Source organism: Delphinapterus leucas, chromosome 17 (assembly GCF_059928025.1).
Source record: "Delphinapterus leucas isolate spDelLeu-1000000601 "Yukka" chromosome 17, BTC_Dleu_Yukka2, whole genome shotgun sequence".
Lineage (NCBI taxonomy): Eukaryota > Metazoa > Chordata > Mammalia > Artiodactyla > Monodontidae > Delphinapterus > Delphinapterus leucas.
Genome location: NC_143145.1, coordinates 19,519,534 through 19,538,321, shown reverse-complemented (window position 1 = coordinate 19,538,321; position 18,788 = coordinate 19,519,534). Strand labels below are relative to the sequence as shown.

Below are 18,788 nucleotides of genomic sequence, written 5' to 3'. Positions count from 1 at the left end.
AGCTGATTGCCCGTACCCATGGTCCAGATGGTCATTACTAGCCGTGAAACCTTGGGCAAGCCACTTCACTTCTAAATACCTGTTTCCTAGTAAGAATAGTGCCTACCTACTCGGCTTTTTGTGAGAATCTAGTTCATAGATGTAAAACACTTGTAAAACGAATGTTCCCTAGCACTTCATAAGTCTTACTATTTTATTTTTTAATGAGATTCATAAAAGGAAAGCATTATATCTCAAATGTCTTATCACTTATAATTTCTAAGAATTTCTAGAGTAACCAGAGAATAACTGATTTGCTTTTTAATATATTCCTGGCTGTCAAAAAAAAAATAATTAAGAAAGTTCATTTGGCCTCTAAAGTTTTGGTTTAAATATAAACCCACGATTATCTCTTGAAATCATCTTATGGCAGCCTTAAAGTGATACGATTTATTCAGAAGTTAGTAAAGAGATTTTCTATCCAAGAGAAGCTTATAAATCATTAGCCAGAGGCTGCAAGAAACATTATATACGCATTGAGAGTCTGATTAAATGTCTGGTTGGCTATTTTTTCTGAGGAAAAAATTTTTCTATTTTTTGGCTTGGTAATTTATTTTACTTTAATAAAGCCAGTACTTTTTAAGACAATGAAAAATTCAATAAAATGACTATGATTCTAAGACCCACATGAAAAACATTCTTTTTTTTTTTGGAGATAAAAATATGAAAAAAATTCTGATAAATCATTTCACATCTAGGTCACTGATATACCAAGCAATTCTCTGCTACTATGGAAGCATGTCTGAGTGGTTCTGTCCTGAGATTACTGACTTGTTTATAGAAAGGGAACAACAGGACCAAAGTTATATTCTTGCTGCCTCTGTTGGTCAGGCAGCCGTGATCTTTCCATCACTCTTACAGTGCTCCTTATTCAGTAAAGCAAATTAATTTTTCACACATCTAGATATTCTAAGAGTCTCACCACCAACAAGAAAGGTTAAAGTATCAATAAATACTTGGATTAAGGGTGAAATAGAGAAAAGTGAAAGCTATTTGCTTTTTAAAAATGAATAAATCCTTACTTCAATCCTTTTCCCAAAGCTAAGTGCTTAAGAGAAACATACGTGTCTTTCAGAGCTATGGACTGAAACCAGTTTCCAAGTTGGAGGGATAAGAGCTGCAAAATTCAAAAAAATGCTTTCATTTACTTATGGATAATAAGAGTCTGTAACAAAATCTAAAACGTAATTAATCAATTATAAAAATTCAAATAGAAATACACTGTAAGAGCACGAATTATAAGTAATGTACCCATTTGTTGCTCTTTCCAGATTACTATTTTAGGTGGCTCTTGGATTACTGAAACGTCTTCCTTTTTAGTGATGCAGTGAGAAAAGCATCAAGATAGCAAATCAGAAGATCTGAATTCAAATCCCTGTTATTTCCCATCCATCTGGCAGAAGGCAAGTCTCTTGACCTTCCTGAGCCTTAGTTAATATACCGATAAAATCAGAATTTTATGAGGAAGATAGAGATCATGAACCTAATGGAAATGTTATCAGTGTTTTAAAACAGCAACAAAAGTACCTGACTCAGGAAGTCTGGGCCTTGATCACAAACAAGAGTGCCTGGCACAGAGATGGAGTGAAATATATGTTCATTTGAATGTTCGTCAATGCATGAATAAACAGATGAATGTATAGAAGATAAAAGACTGTGACATTTATTTCCCAGCCTGAGCAGAAAAAAAAAAAAATAATAATAATAGAAGCAGGAACATCACCCTCATTTGAGATAGCGATTATACTATTTAAGTTGTCAGTTTCTCCGATGCATAAGATGCACATTGCTCAATATATGGCAAGCTACAAAGGTAAAGATTCTGAATCCAGGGGCAGAGAGTGGAGATGCTTAGGCTCAGCCTAAGTATAGCTTTTGGAGCTTGAATCCTACCTCTGCACCTCAACTGCTGTGTTTCTAAAGCTCCAAGGCTATCACTACTGACCTTAATTTCTGAGATCTGGACTTTAGTTCTGGTTGTGACACTTCTTAGTTAGACAAATTTATTATGTCACTTAAAGTCTCTGAGTTTCTGTTTCCTCGCGGAGTTAATGAGATTCTCAGATTAATATAATATCTGTGGAACAAATTACAAATAGCAAACCAAGCCAGTGCTGTCTCCCAAGGTCAGTTGATGATGTCGTTTTCGTGCCCATTCCATTTTCAGAGGAGAGAAAACTAAGTATTTTTACATTTTAATTTAATTGAAAGAAATGTTGCTGGTGACGGTATGTTATCTTAAAGAAAAAAGGGTGTTTTGTCTTAGAGGTTATTGGGCAAATTTAGTGGAAGGCACACAGTGAGAAAGCAAAATTATCTGCAAAACGCCACAAAAAAAGATTTTGGAGCAATCTTGGCAACCCAACAAGGAGGAAGAGTGAGGTTACATGAAACCAAGAAGAGAGGATTGGAGGTAAAGTCCTAGAGAAAAATGTTGAGAAGGAAAGGCCTGAGAGAAGATGGCAAAGGGGAAATTCCTAGTGTATTATTGGCTAGGGAATTTTGAAGAAGAGGAATGCCGAATACTCAATTTTAAGTTGTTTGATCTGCTCTTGAAATAATCATCCTCTGTTTATCCTCAGCACTTCGGTAGAAAGACACCGCGTATAACTGTCTTGCACCGGTGATGCTTCAGGCTCAGGAAATAAAGTTCCCTTGTGTGATGGATTGCACACACTTGAACTTACAAAATGGGATTTAGTCTCTCCTTCAGTCTTAATTTAGTTGATCAACTTGAAATAATTTACCTTAAGGCTACAACTTGTGAATGTGATTATTCATCAGGGAAATTCTCCCATAGCAACAGATTGCCGACAGGTCATGTGACCAATGTTTGTATCCTAAAATACATGTATGAAACATATTCATAGAGGAAGCATGTGACAGACAAGGAGCCACTTAACAGAGACACCATGGACCTGGGGTTGAAGAATAGAACACAAAGCCAAGATTGAGTTGAGCTCAATGGTGTGGCCAAGATATCCTAAAACATTAACCCTGTACATATCCCCATGGTGCCCCAGAACACACACAGCATTACTTCTAGGAGTCCCTAAATTCTGGCTTCCGTTTTCCGTGATGTATTCTTGCCTCTGAAATTAATGTGTTTAAAAAATATTTTTTAGCAACTAAATGCTCATTTTTAAGCAAAATTGTTCCCCCATGTTGTATCCATTGTGACATGTCCTTGTAAGCTTTTGGATCCTTTGAGAGAAAGAGAAATAGGAGTAAAAGACTTCAGTATCTATGCCTGTTATGAAGGAGGAGTTTTGGAGTCGTTTATCAGAACTTAGAAAATATATTTGCTTGACAAGTTTAGATCTTCTCAGAAGTATTTCATGAAAAGATGTGCTGAAAATTATATAAGTAAGCAGCCAAATTTCATAATATGAAATCTCTGAAATATAAACAGACCATTAAAAAACGAACATATCATTTATTAGGCACATGCTTCCCAGCAGAGCTGAAATAAATATTTATCTCTATAATGCAGGAAATATTTTCCCAGAAATGGGTTATATTCTGTGTTTCATCAGCTCAACAAATGCCTGATGATCTCTTTTAACTTCTCTGTGTTGAATGTCAACCAAATACATCGGGTCAAAAGTCAACCACACACTCTTCAATCTTTATGGAGACCTTGTTGCTAAGGATTCTCAGAAGCAAGGGGTAAAAGAAGTGGTCAACAGCAATTGTTCTGAAGAACGTTCATTCCTGACCTCCGTATACAGTGAGGAGAGAGGCAAAGATGCCCTTTAGTAATTCAACCTGTACCTGTTTAGTGCCTATCTCCAGGGAACTCAGGTACCACGAAAATTTGTTTGACCCATTCCATAAGCAGAGCATGGATCTGGTCTCCACACTTGCAAAAATAGAGAACTAAGATGTAGCAGAAGTAAATAGTCTTCCCCAAGGCAAAAATCTGTAATGGTATTGAAAGTTGGGCCCAGGCTTCTTAAATGTCGAGTCACCGCTATTGTTTAGCATAGTTTCTATTAAAAATATTCAGTTTAGTCATCTTTTTTTCCTAGAGAGCATAAAGCAATTTAAAAGAGATCATGTATTTGAGCTGACTACAAAGAATAAAGATGCCTTGTCAAAAAGGAAAAAAAAGTGCATAAAGTATTAATTTCCCTTTCACACTGCCGAAAGCATTAAAGAATCTCTCAGTTATAAAATGGGAACTTTCTTCCTCTATATGGATTTGGCAAGTTACCAAACTCTATTGACTCTTCCTTTATAATACATTGGCTATCTTTTCGTCTCACTTTCTATTCTTTCAAGATCTCATCCACTCTGATGGCTTTAATTACAACCTATATGTGGATGACTCTCTAATCTGTACCTCTGGCTGAGATTTTGTTGGAGCCATCGGATGCCTCCCCTTGAATATTCCAGAAGGATGTTGAACTCAACATACCCCAAATTTAATTTATCATCTTTTCTCTGAAATTTGCATTTCTTGTCTCAGTAAATGGCATCACATCCAATTGTTCAAGCCAGGAACCTGGGAATTTCCCTGACCCCTTCCTCTCCCTGACCCTCCATTTCCAAGCAATCAGTAAGTCTTGTTACTTCCACATTCTTTTTTTAATCCATTTGCTTCACTTGATACTCACCCTTGCTTCCAAAGCCCTGATTTACCTAATTGAACTATTTGATCTTTCAGCCTCCCTTGCTGCTAGCATAATTCTAGCCAATGAGATGTAAATGGATTTCACCCCATAAGTTTTCCAGGATGGTTCTTTGAAAAGATGACTAACTAGCTGTCCCGTTGTCTCGGCCCTTGGTCTACAATTTTCCCCTTCATCCTGCGTAGAATGTAGGTACAATGTTTGAAGTTATAGCAGCCCTTTTGTGGCTATGAGGAGAAAAGCCACATGTAAAATATGGTAAAGGCAGAAAATAGAAGTCTTGGTGCCTGATGACAACATAGTACTACTGTGTTAGGATTCTCTGCCTTCAGATTTCTTATTATTTGAAAAAACAAACCAATAAACCACAAAATCCATCTCTTATCTCACTGAGCAAGTTACTTGCTGCGTTTCTATTACATGAAGCCAAGAAGGCCTACCTCTGACACACCTCTCATATTCTGATTTTCAGATCCAGCAGCAACATTCCCTTTTTTTTTTTTTTGGCCACACCCGCATTGCTTACGGGATCTTAGTTCCCTGACCAGGGATTGAACCCATGTTCCCTGCAGTGGAAGCGCTGTCTTAACCACTGGACCGTCAGGGAAGTCCCAACATGCCCTCTCTTAAAATCTTTCATGCGCTCCCACTGCCCTTGGTATCTTTTTCAAACTCCTAAGCAGCACCTACAGTGTCCTTCAGAGCTACTCCTTACCTTCAGCTGAGCCTTATCTGCCCCATCAAGTTCCAAACGCTAGCCTCAATGAACTACTTTCAGTTCCCCACACATATCATTCTATCTCTCAACCAAGACTTTGCATATGGTACTCCTTCTATGCAGAATGTCTTCCTTTTATAACTTCTCAACTTTATTTGGCTAATTCCAATAGTTTTCCAAAACCTGCTTAGGAAACATCCCCTAAAGGAAACCCTTCCTAATCCGCCAAGCCTAAATCAAGTTCCTCTCATCTAGGTCTCCATGACAACTGGATGCCCGGTATTTATCCCTATCAGAATGGGAAAAAGATTTAAAAAGTAATGGCAACTGTTTTTAAACTTCTCTCTCTTCCCCAAAAGACAATAAATTCCCTAAGAAAAAGACTGTGTCTTAAGGACTATTGTAACTCCAGATATTGTACTGCAGTATCTGATAAATCATTCATAGTTGTTGAATGAGTAGATGAATGAATGCATTTACATCACACATATCTATCATTCAAACTCAAACCCCTCTCATTATGTGCCCATGTAATTATTCATTCTAATTCATCCACTATTATTCAAGAAATTGCTGTGTATAAGTAAACACAGAACAAAAATAATGAAAGTCAGGAGCTTGCCTTGAGCCACATTTTAACCAGAAGAAGGTATTGATCCCTGAGTACGTAAATGGGGATACCCGTGCTCTTTAGTGTAATTAAGCTTATACTTAGATGTATTTAAATAATAGAATTTAGTAATTTATATATATTAATATCTTTTCTTTTCTCTGGTTTTTTTTTTTTTATTGATTGCTTTGATTGAAAAAGCCTCACATAAAGACACTCTTTAGGTGCACTGAATCAGTACTACATACTGACCTGGAAACAATCTTAAGATTGATGACTTACTGAATCTATAAGAACTGATTTCCAAAGTGGAGGCAAAACCAAATTTTTCTAATTGATGATTTCCAGGCTTACAAACACTTCTTGAGAATTAAAACATTCCAAGAGTTTGGAATGTAATGTTGATGTTATTTTTTTTGTACAGTTTTATGAAGGTATAAATTATATACCATACAATTAACCAGTTGTAAGTGAAGAGTTGGAATTTTTAGTGTATTTATATAGCCGTGCAGCCATCACTGTAAAACAAATTTATAACACAGCTATCACTTCCCGGAGTTCCACTGTGCCCATATGAAGTCAATTCCTGCTTCCGCCCCCAGCCTCAGGCAGCTACTCATCTGCTTTCTATCTTGAGAGTCTTGCCTATCCCAGAAATTTCATATGAAAGGAATAATATAATACTTAGTCGTTTTTGTCTGGTTTCCTCTACTTTGAATAATTTGGAGAGAAGCCATCATCTATATTGTTCCATTGTATCAGTAGTTTGTTCCTTACAGTATTGATCCATTGTGTGGACACAGTACTTGATGGACAAAATCCATCCACTGCTTGATGGACATTTGTGTTGTTTCCAGTTTTTGACTATTATGAATAATACTGTTATGAAAATTCATGTACAAGAATTTGTGTGGACATATGTTGTAATTTCTCTTGGATAGCTCTCAAAGAGTTGAATTGATGGCTTATATTTTAAGTTTATATTTAACCTTTAAAGGCAGTGCCAAACTATTTTCCAAAGTGACTGTTTACATCCTTACCAATAAAGAATGAGGGAGCCAGTTTATCACATCCTAGCCAACACTTAGTACTATCACTTTAAAAAAATTATTATGGCTAGTCTAATCTGTGTATAATGGTATCTCATTGGAATTTAGTGAGTAATGGCATTGGGCTTCTTTCCATACATATATTAGCTATTTGTTGTCTTTGTAGAAATGTCTGTTCAGTTATTTAGCTCATGTTTTTTTATTTAGTCAGTTGCATTTTATTACTCAGTTTTTTACAAGTCCTTTATGGAATATATGATTTGCACATATTTTCTTCCAATCTGTGACTTGTCTATTTATTCTTAATGAGGTGTATGTGTGCTTAAGCACAAATGTTTTAAATTTGGAAGTAGTATAATTTATCAATTTCTTTTATGGACCGTGGTTTTGGTGTAATATCTAAGAAATTTTTGCCTAACTCAAGGTCACAAAGTTCTTCTTCTATGTTTTCTTCTGTAAGTTTTATAGTTTTGTCTCTTATATTTCAGTTTTTTATCCATTTTGAGTTAATTTTTGAGTACGGTGTGAGATGTGGTTCTAAGTTCATTTCTTTTCATGTTGCAATTCAATTTTCCATGTGGCATCATTTGTTAAAAAGACTATCATTTTCCCCACTGAATTGCCTTGGTACCTTGGCCAACAATCAGTGTGAGGATTTATTTCCATTTGATTTTTTTTAAATGTGTTTTTATAAATATGAGGTTTAAAATGTAAAAATAAAATAATTTTGAGTGTTAGCATGTTGCTTTCTAAATATGTGTCATTTTAAAAGCCATTCTATTAATTTCCATTTTTTACAAACTGCATGCAATTAAATTAACTTAAGAGAGAGAACTTTAATTGAATAAGATGCTTACATGTGAATGGACAAAGATAAAACCAAGTCCAGAGTTGAGTTATATCACCTTGCTAGGAAATCCCTTCAGGAGATGAGGTTGTCATTTTGCTGTTATCCTGTTTTAACTAGTAGAACACTTCAGCCTTGGGATATGCTTGTTTCATATTCTGTTCGTCATTTCCCTCCAGATACCACCTAAGCTGGATGAATAATAATTAAAATGCACAAGAACAGATGTTATTTGGTCTCTGTCAGGCACTGAATAAATGTCTGATGTGTCATTCCTTCCCATTAACTGTGGATGAATATCACAAGAATGGTATCTTAGTTTCCTAGGGCTGCCATAAAAGAATACCACAAATTCGGTGGCTTAAAATAACAGAAACTTATTATCTCACAGTTCTGAAGGCCAGAAGTACGAAATCGAGGTGTTGGCAGGGGTGGGTGATTCCTTGCTTCTTCTAGTTTCTGGTTGCTCCAGGTGTGCCTTAGCTAAAGGCTGCATAACCTCGACCTCAGCCTGTGTCCTCGCATGGCCTTCTCATTTTGTCCCTGTGTCTCTTTTGAGTGTCTCATATAAGGACACTTGTCATTGGATTTAAGGACCACCCAGATAACCCAGATAATTCATCTTGAGATCCTTAGCTTAATTACATCTGCAAAGACCCTTTAGCTGAATAAGATCACATTCACAGGTTCCAGGCATTGGAATATGGACGTATCTCTTATGGGGCCACCATTCAACCTATGAAAAAATGGGCAGAAGACTGGGGAAGGAGGCAGAATATCACTTGTTATTCATTTCAGTGGCATGTCATTTTTGGACAAGCACAAATCTCAAACCTGGGATTTCAATGCCTTGGGAAGTGGAAGATGAAAAATTCAGGAAAATGTGGAATCACAGAGACAATTTCATAAATGAGCCACTAATTCTTATCTTTTTAGATTTACTTTTTTTTTTGAGGTTTTTTTTTTAACATCTTTATTGGAGTATAATTGCTTTACAGTGTTGTGTTAGTTTCTGCTGTATAACAAAGTGAATCAGCTATACGTATACGTATGTCCCTGTATCTCCTCCCTCTTGCGTCTCCCTCCCACCCTCCCTATCCCACCCCTCTAGGTGGTCACAAAGCACTGAGCTGATCTCCCTGTGCTTTGCGGCTGCTTCCCACTAGCTATCTATTTTACATTAACCTCTTCTAATCTTATACCAGCTAAAAACTTGATTGGTTTATTGTTTATGTCAGAATTATGTTTTAAAGAGAAAGCATAGTTGACTTGTATTTCAACATCTGACTTAATTTTCTAGATAACTGAGAGTTAAGTCTTTAAAGTTTCAGTAGAAATCTTTCTAGTGGGCATTAGATATTTTTCACACACTAAAAAGGATACATTTAACATCATTTGACAACTTCCTTTCATTTACTCAATCCTCTCTTCCCTTTTAAAATTTATGTCATTCATTTATTCCGTATTTACTGGGTTAACAAGGAACTTGTACAAAGTTTTTAAACAATAGCAACAGTCTCACAACTTTCAACATTTCACAGACCAGGTTCCATTAATACTTTCTTTACAACATTTTTTTTCTTCATCAACAAATTTCATAGTAAATTATGCTAGATTCCACTGTCTCGTTTACCACACCATTCAGTTTTAACTGCACTCTGGTTTGAACACTGTTTAGAACCCTTAAGAAGAAATACAGTATATTCTTAGATGCTGAGAGCAAGTAAGCAGGAGAGATATGGGTCAATAAAGGTAAGTGATATTATTAGTTTTCATAGTATTGTGACTGTTCAATAATGACTTTTCCAGTGGTTATGAGACTCCTTGTCACTCCTTTCCTCTCATCTTGATGAAATCTCTTCACTGAGTGATCTCTTTCATTCATAAGGTGGTATTTATAAATTATTGACTTCTAAATCCCATGGCTTATTCTCAACCTTCATCTTATGCTTCCATGCATTAATTGGAACCAATTATACATTTAGACTTTCTTGTTCTTTGGCTTCCATGACATTTTGCTCCCTCTGTGATCTGTTTGCTAGCCCTTCTTTTGCCTTTTGGCTCCTGAATATAGACTGTCTTGGTATTCATACTCTTGAACTTCTTTTCTCACTCAAAATTCCACTTTTATCTCTAATCTCCATACTTATGACTCTCAGATTGAAATCTCAAATTCTAGATTTCCCCCTAGAATCAAAACCCGCATTCCAAAATGCCTGCCTGTAATCTCCACCCAGCCTCATTATTTTCCCTTCAAAATTATTTTTTTCCACAACCAGCGTTTCTTAGTGGCAATAGTGTTTTTCCTGTCACCCAGATTGAAACTGAAAAGTGTTTTTTAAGATCACATTTCTTGGTAAATCCTAGCTAAAAGTAGAGCAGTCCTCTCTAGTCTATGAAAGTCCTCTACTTTGAATATCCACCTACTTAAAATCTCCCATATTTATCAGTGAGGGAAAAAGGGAACTATATTTCCAAGCCAGATGAGAAAAAAATTAATCCTGGAGACCATAGTCTCCATGAGAAAGGACAGCACTATATGATTACAATATATGAGTTGTTTTTTTTTTTAATTTCTGTTTAGCTGTTGCTCTCAACATTCAGTGACTTACCAAGCCATATACATTTGTCTTCTTCAAGATCAAAAGGACTGGGAACACAGATTGAGCTCTAAAGATGTTTATCACAGAGTTATAATATTAGAAATTTTAAATTCCCAACACTAGAGCATTGATTGACTACATCATGTTTTACATATAAAACCTGTGATGCATAATCTGCACTAATTTAAATTTAGCTGTAACAGTCTATTCATTAATAGAGAAAGATATTATATGCATCACTGAGTTTAAAAAAAATGTTGGAAAGAACAGGCATAGGACATCCAAGGAAAAATACTAAGGACTATTGCTTCAAACTGTTACCAGTGGATTTCTGCATATAAATGTAAAGAATGTATGTTCATTGTGTGCCAGGCAATGCTTAGAAAAGAAATGAAAGAACTAAAATAGATTTAGAATAGTCTAAATAGTTTAAAGAACACCTATTTTCGAAGAATCATAGAATTCAGGAAGTACATTAAATATCAAGTCCAAACTCACTTTCTATGCCTTGTGGCAATTGAAGTTGAGTGATTTGCTCTATGTCATACAGTTGGTTATGACAAATGTGGAATTTGAGGCCTCTAACACCATTCTATTAATTCCCACCATTTTCTGATCACTGTTAACATGACAAATGCATCCACTTTTGACATTTTAAGCGTGTGTGAAAATGAATGCACCTTCAAAGCTGGAGAATATTCAGCTTTATGGAATCCAAAGAGCATTTTAAAGCAGGAATTTTTAGACATAATTTGTATTTGAATTTCTTTTGTCCCCTTTTCAATGGGGGACTATTAGTCAGGGTTCTCCAGAGAAACAGAACCAACAGGATATATCTCTTTCTCTATCACTATCTCTATCTATCTGTATATATCTATTTCAGAAAGAGAAAGATTTATTATAAGGAACTGGCTTACATAATTATGGAGGATGAGAAGTTCCACAGTCTGCAAGCTGAAGGCCCAGGAAAGCTAGTGGCATAGCTTCAGTCCAATCCCAAAGACCTTGAGAATCAGGGGAGACAATGGTGTAAATCCCAGTCCTAGTACAAAGGCCTGAGAACGAGGATAGATGATGCTGTAAGTTCCGGTCCAAGTGCAGGAAAAAGCCAGTCCCAGTTCAAGTGCTCAGGCAGAGAGCAAGTTCTTTCTCTCTCTGTCTTTTTGTTGTACTCAGGCCCTCAAAGGATTGGATGAGGCCCATTCACTTTGGGGAGGCCAACCTGCTTTACTCAGTTTACCAGTCCAAATGCTAATCTCATCTGGAAACATCCTCACAGACGTGCCCAGAAATAATGTATAGCCAAGTATCTGGCACCCACGATCCAGTCAAGTTGACTAGTAAAATCAACCATCACAGTGACCTTGGCAAAACTGCTTAACTTTTCTGAGCCTCAGGTACTTTGCCTGCAAAATGAGGGAATTACTAACTATTCCACAGGGCTATTTTAAGGTTTAAATAAGATAAACAAGTTAAGAGACCTATCCTTGCACATAATGACTGTTCAGTCAATGCCAGTTCCTTTCCCTCCCTTTCCCTGTATTGCTTATGAAAAGATCAGTTTAGTTATACTACAAGCCTGTTGTTATGGGTTGAATTGAGTCTCCCCAGGCAAAAATAATTACATGTTGAAGTTCTAACCCCCAGTACCTCATAATGTAACTCTGTTTAGACACAGGGTTATTAAACAGGTAATCGAGTTAAAATGAGATCATTAAGGTGAGTCCTAATCCATTGTAAATGGTATGTCTGTAAAAAGGGAAACATTTGGACACAGAGACACACACACAGGGAGAACTCTACTTGAAGATTGGAGTTATGCTTTCACAAGCCAAGGCACTCAGAGGCTATGAGATGGGCCTGGAACAAATCCTTTCCTGGTGTCTTCAGAAGAGGCATGGCCTTGCCAATACCTTGATCTCAGATTTCTAGTCTCCAGAATAGTGAGACAACAAATTTTTGTTGTTTAAGCCACTTAGTTTGTGATACTTTGTTACAGTAGCCATAAGAAACAAATCTACCTGTATTTCTTAGATTGACCATAATTTGAAATGACATCTCTTAGGGATAATTCCTTATTAGTTCTTATCAGAATATGTAAGGTTCTTTTCCAATTTCAAAGAAACTAGGTCCAAAACCCCTTCTGGCCCAACTCTTAGTTAACATGCCTCTTCAAGAACGGAGAAGGTAAGAAATCTCCCTGCTATATGACCTGGTTCTAGTTTTTCAGAATCTTACTAAGTCTAGGCTACTCATACAGGTCATGGGGTTGATGGAACAGATAGATAAGCTGACAGTTAGATGGATAGATAGATAGATAGATAGATAGGTAGATAGATAGGCAGATAACAGATAAATGTAGAAAGAGAGAGAAGGAGATCTCTATTTCTATCTCTGTATATATGGCTATATTTGTAGTTACATCATCTGTATCTATATCTGGTCTGCTTTTTAACAAATGTGATACCACAAGGTTTTTTCTCACCATTTTAGTAAAATTGTCATGCCGTACTCTCATGCATTTGTCCTTAACGATGACTTGCCAACCATTAACATATCATTAAGCAACTGATGTCCTTTCGCCTTTTGGCCACATCTTTTAAATAAAGCTTTGCCCACATTTCAGAATATTTTTTTCAGACAGTGTACCAGAAGGCCAATTACTAGGGCAAAGGCCATAAACATTTTTAATATTCTTGATACTTTTTGTGAAATTGCTTTGCAGTGAAGTGGTGTTCCTTCCTTTGGGGTTCAATCCCAAGACAATTCTTTGTAGCAAGAGAAGAAAGAAATAAGGTCATGGAGATCAGTTGGGAGTATTAGTGTTCAACTGCTACCAGCAGCAAGTAATGAATATTTCCTTGTGAAAAAGCTCAATGCCATGCATAACGATTACATAATATGTAGGTAATTCAAGAAATCTCTGGCTCCATCTTTCTGGAACCCCAACATTTAAGTGCAATTTGGGTATTAAATTATCCATTCATGCACTGAGTTGAAGGTATCTCTGTCCCCTCTATTCTCTGAGATGTTTCTGCTGACCCGCACACTTGAGTGTTTAGTTCAGAGATAACTTTCAATAAACTGTTGTCACTTGAAAATAAACAGTCTGGACAATGTATGGTTCATTTGGAACATTGAGAAAATAAACAACCTAGGATATGCTTCCTTCCTGTTTTTACAGCCCTTTTTGGAATGTGTGTTCCAGATATTTCCCCTTCTTCCCCAAAGAAGAAGGTTTTATTTAAAATAAAGCTGTTGATTTGGCACTTCTGGGCGGCCCTTTTTTGAAGAGCCACAGCAATGGGTGGCTTCGGAGCCCATCTTCGAAGGAATCAGTTCATCCTTCTGTTGCTCTTTCTTTTGCAAATTCAGAGTCTGGGTCTGGACATTGATAGTCGTCCTACGACTGAAGTCTGTGCCACACACATAGTTTCACCAGGACCCAAAGGTGAGGAAAGAAAAATGAAACGCTTATATCTAGTAAGTAAGCTCTCTTACTTCATCTCTCAACCCCACTCTAGCCCCCAATGACTTTCTCTGCTCCCTTCCTTAGAGTTCTCTCACTTTCCTTCTATTTTAGAAAAATCAATGTCTTGTTACTTATTTTAAGATCTCCCTTGGTGTTAGGTAAGAGAACGTGGGGAGACGCTGGAAGGCTGGGGCAGGGCTGTGTTGGAATTCACCCAGGGCAGGGGGAAGTTCCATCTTCCGTGCTGCTCCAGGGGAGATACACAAGCAAGACATCAACCTTCCGGAATCCTTTCCTTAAAAGCATCTCTGTTCATGGGCTGTTTTTACTCCAACTGCTTCCTCAGACTGATTTTGGTAAAGCTACTAGACCAAAGCTCAGTAAAGTAAAAATGAATTCTTTCATGTATTTCATAAATTAAGGGGCTTCTGAAGAGGAAAATATTCATCAAGGATTGGAGGTAGCATAGAAATGAACATTTCTTTATTTGAAAGTGGAGTTTTAGGGCCAAGTGCCTTCAGCTGAAGGATGATAGAATATTGCAAACATTGTTTTTCAAGTAGAGCCAAGGTCCAAATGCGCTTCCAGCAACTGGTTGGTAAAAAAATGCTGTTGTTTTCCTGGTTTCAGCTCTGACCCTTTGGTTCTGAAAGTGGTCACTGCAGCACAAATTGGTGCTCCCTCGTTAGTAATTCATGCTGTGTTTCTCCAGGCTAGATGGTGGAAGAATTGCATCTGCTTAAAATTTTAAGTAGAAAAAAAGGGTCTTTAAAAAAAAAAAGAAAAACATTGCCCCGTGCTTGTCAGTTATTTAAATGTGTATTGCTTAAAGTGCATTTTTCTTAATCAGTGAATTAATTTCCTCCTAAGATTGCAATCCAAGTTTTAACCTTTGATACCATAAAATAAATGCAGGGAAGAACAATGAAGCCTTGGGGCTTCCAAATAATTTCTTGGGTGAATAAATGAATAATGCGAGGGTAAATGTTCAGAAAACAAAGTTTCAATTAGAAATAAAGTACTTACTTAAAACCATTACTGGACTTTTCATAGAATAGAGGAAACTTTGTATTATTCCTGGGGTTTCATGGGAAATGCTAAAAATTAAAATTGAAACTTTGTCCCTTCAAATGGGAGAATCCATTTTAGAATAGAACTGTTAAGCAGTTTTCCTTGCAGAGAAACTGCAACTTTCAAACTGGAAGAAGAATGGACAAAGAATTGTTAAAATAATGTCCAAAATATCGTCCATTTCAACAATTCTATTCATTCCAACTCAGCCAGCATATATTGAAAACCTATTAAGTGCTAAGCACTATTTTAGGCACAAGCGATGCATTAAATGATATATATTAGTGTCATGAGCAATGGGGACGTAAATAATTTAGGAGGGAGAGCAGAGGGCAATTAATATTTGCTGGATACCAGTGTGGGGTCCACCATGAGTCTTCCAACCCTCATTTTTTAACGTAACACAAAACTTCTCCCTTCCCATTAGAAACTCTAAGGTTTCAAACAATGGAAACCTCTTTAACTCTCTTCCTGAGCCTGTGTAGAAATTATGAGATGATTACAGGCAGAAATGTGACAGAATGAAGAAGCAAGTGCTCCTGGGGAAGAAAGACTTGGGAAGAAGCCCCCTAGAACTCTGGGTTTCAGAGCTAAGTTATGGACTTGGTATGATTTCTTCTTCCCCTAGAACCTGGGGACTTGGCATCAAATGGGTTCTCAGTGGCTTTTTTATTAAAAAGCTTCCAAGATTCTGGAACGTACTGAATACCAGCTAAGTCCCAGGCATCATGTGGGATTCTAAAGGTTTCAAGCTAAGGAAGAACTTGTCTTAGAACTTGTACCTACATTGAAAGCTGGTGTTAGAGTGCAAACTCTTGGGGTCAGTTAACTCGTTTTTAATTTGCAAATTGCCTGTATGTATACCACATGCATAACATCAAAAGCCTATTCCTCACTGCCCTTCCTCTGCTCTATGTCCTGTGCTAGACATTGTGGATACACCAAAACACAAGGCATGTTTTTTTTGTCTTCTCTCAAGATATAAACTGCCATCTGCTCTACTTCATCCTGTCATGAACACGGTGACAGTCCTCCCCACCCGTGAATAAGGCGGATTTGTATATTTATCTCTACAAAATGACAAAAAAAAAAAAAAAAAAAGCTTGATGGCTAAGCAAACATTTTAACGAACTGGATTATTGCTTTTGTTTAATATATTTTTCTAAGAGCAAGCTGGTCTATATTTTTCTCCCTGGCTAATCATCTCAATACCATAGTCATCAGCACTGTGCGCAGAAATTTCCAGATACTCTGAGAAACAAACAATAAAAGGAGTTTTCCCTAAATCCATTTGGGAGACTTGGAATTTAATAAAAATATATAGAGTTGCAAATGGAGAACCATTAATGCTACTCTGTCATATAATATATTGTCTAAGACAGACACACCATTTTTTATTGCACTACTTCCCAAGCTTGACTTAGTGGGGACAAAAAGACATTGGATTGAATCTGCTTGATCTTCAGGATGGTATTACATCTGTTTATGCTTCAGTTTCCTTGCAAAATGAGCTTCATCACAGACCTCTTTTAAGAATAACATCGGATAATCAAAGTGAACTTTAAGCTGCGTAGACATTACGAATAGATACTTAACAGATTCTATTTATCTTTCCTCTTCTTCCTATTGGTCTAAGTCTGTTGAGTAGTCATTTTGAGAATGAGTATTGCTCTAGTTATAAAAAATCCTTCGTTGAAAGCCATTTTTATTTTTCTTTCTCTGCCTTAAACTTATTATTTTATGCTGCTTAGTAGGAAAATGTTCCCTTCTTTTTTCCCCCACGTTGGTGGTTTCCTTAAACAATTTGTGTGAAATTCTGACCTCTAGTGGTCTTACTTGAAAACTGCAATGACAAGAAATTTTAACAAGAACTGTTAAAAAGAAATGTAAAACCAATAAGAAATATTTGGGTGATGCTTCACAATTTCCAAGGAACTTTCGAATACATTATCTTGTTTAAGTTTCACAATTTTTCAACGTGGTAGCAATTACTTTAACCTTAAAAATAAGGAAACAGTCTCTATGAGGCCAAGTGGAGGTCCCAAGGTCTTCCGTATAGATGTTGCACAGGCATGCAATTTGAACTTGACCCCTGGCCTTCTGCCTCTGTGTCCACCATCATTCCATGACATCTACTAGAGTCTATTAGAATCATGTTTGAAAATACAGCCCACTGACCCCTTTTGGATAAATGGGTAGGACTCTGCCTCAGAACATGGAATTTATGCAAGCTCACAGCCCAACATTGTACTGGACCCTAAAACATGCTGAAAGTGATGACGTGCCTCCTCTTTGATAATGAACTCCATCACTTCATTCGTTTGTTTGGAAATTAATGATATTTCACCCTATTGCTTATTTTGGGTTTTGGTTTAGGAGGTTTTTCTTTCAATGAAATTTGGGTGTATGCGGTCTTAAAGCTCCTTTGCGATCCATCTGGATTCTCCCAACTTCTCCCACCTCAAACTACTTGTCCACTTGTAGTTTGCTTCAGGCATCCTTGTTTTGTCTCCCATTCCCCCGTTCCCGACCCAGGATTTTTGCATTTGATGTTCCCTCTGTCTGACCCAAACTTGCCCCAGATCTTCCCAAGGAGAGTTCCTTCTTCTCATTCTGGTTTTAGCTCAAATGCCATTTGCACAGTGGGGCCCTGCCTGACAACCCCCTTCACTCTCTGTCATAGTTCCCAAGACATTTTGTTGTTATTTTCACAGACTTACTACTAAATGAAAATCCCTTGTGTTTTTATATATCTACAGTCAGTCCTAGAATACAAGCTTCATGAAAGCAGGGACCCTGTTCATCTTGCTGAGTGTGTTTTCCTGCTGTCTAGAAGAGTTCCTGACACATAGCGATTGCTCAATAAATACCTTTGATGAAATAAACAAACCCAAATTTTCCAAGATCCCCTGACCTTTCCTTGAAAATACTTTCCAAGGATGTCTTGCAGTTCCCCAAAATGTGTTGCAATGCTTCCAAGAAAACAACTGGTCTTGGGAGACACTGTCATTGTACCACTTCAGTGGTCAAAGAACTTTCCCACCAGTGGCCACTGGTTTTCTGTAAGCACAGCCATACCACCACTTCCCTGGTACCCCTGTCTCAACCTGGCCTGGCCACTAACTCAGTGCCACTTCACTCAGTAAGGAAGGCTTTCCTTTGCTTCTGAGGGCACTGCAACTCCTACGAGTAACCATCTTGACTCCACGCAACTGGCCTGTGATGAACTCATGGGGCCAAGAAAGGCTCTCTCCCCTTCAGCATGACTCTAATGACAACCTCAATCATGGTGGTGGCAGCAGTAATACTAACACATTGAATAGATGCCACTGACCCGGTACTGCGTGAGTGCTATCCAGCCATTTTTAAGTTGAACTATCTCAATAGACTTTGAGAAAGAAGACATTTTAATTCTCATCTGACAGATGAGGAAACCGAGGTTCAGAACTATTAAGTCACTAGCCTAAGGCCACACAGCTGGAAGGTGGCGGGTTGGAACCTGATTCAATTCTAGTTGGACTTCATGCTCCATTCAGAATGTAAACCGTCTCATCAGCTGGAGGGGCCCCTAAGCAGTGTTGACTGCATCACAGGATTTTACAGGGCAGGATGAAACAGCTACTTTAGTTTTTGCTTAAAGCTCCTATTGGTCCCTATGGCCCACATCTGAGTGCCAGACACTACGAGGTACATGTGGCTTTGCCAGGACGTAAACCTCTGTCTTATGGGATAGTTTCTTTCCCAG

General features: G+C 37.4%; 1 protein-coding gene across 1 annotated transcript in view; it reads left to right on the top strand.

The window, feature by feature from the left end:
* The first annotated feature begins 249 nt into the window (after positions 1-249).
* Positions 250-18,788, top strand: part of COLEC10 (collectin subfamily member 10) — a 49,944-nt gene continuing 31,405 nt past the window's right edge. The window contains exon 1 of the mRNA XM_022555621.2: positions 250-13,951. Coding sequence (XP_022411329.1) covers positions 13,804-13,951 — 148 coding nt within the window. The 5' untranslated portion in view covers positions 250-13,803. The remainder of the gene's footprint in view (positions 13,952-18,788) is intronic.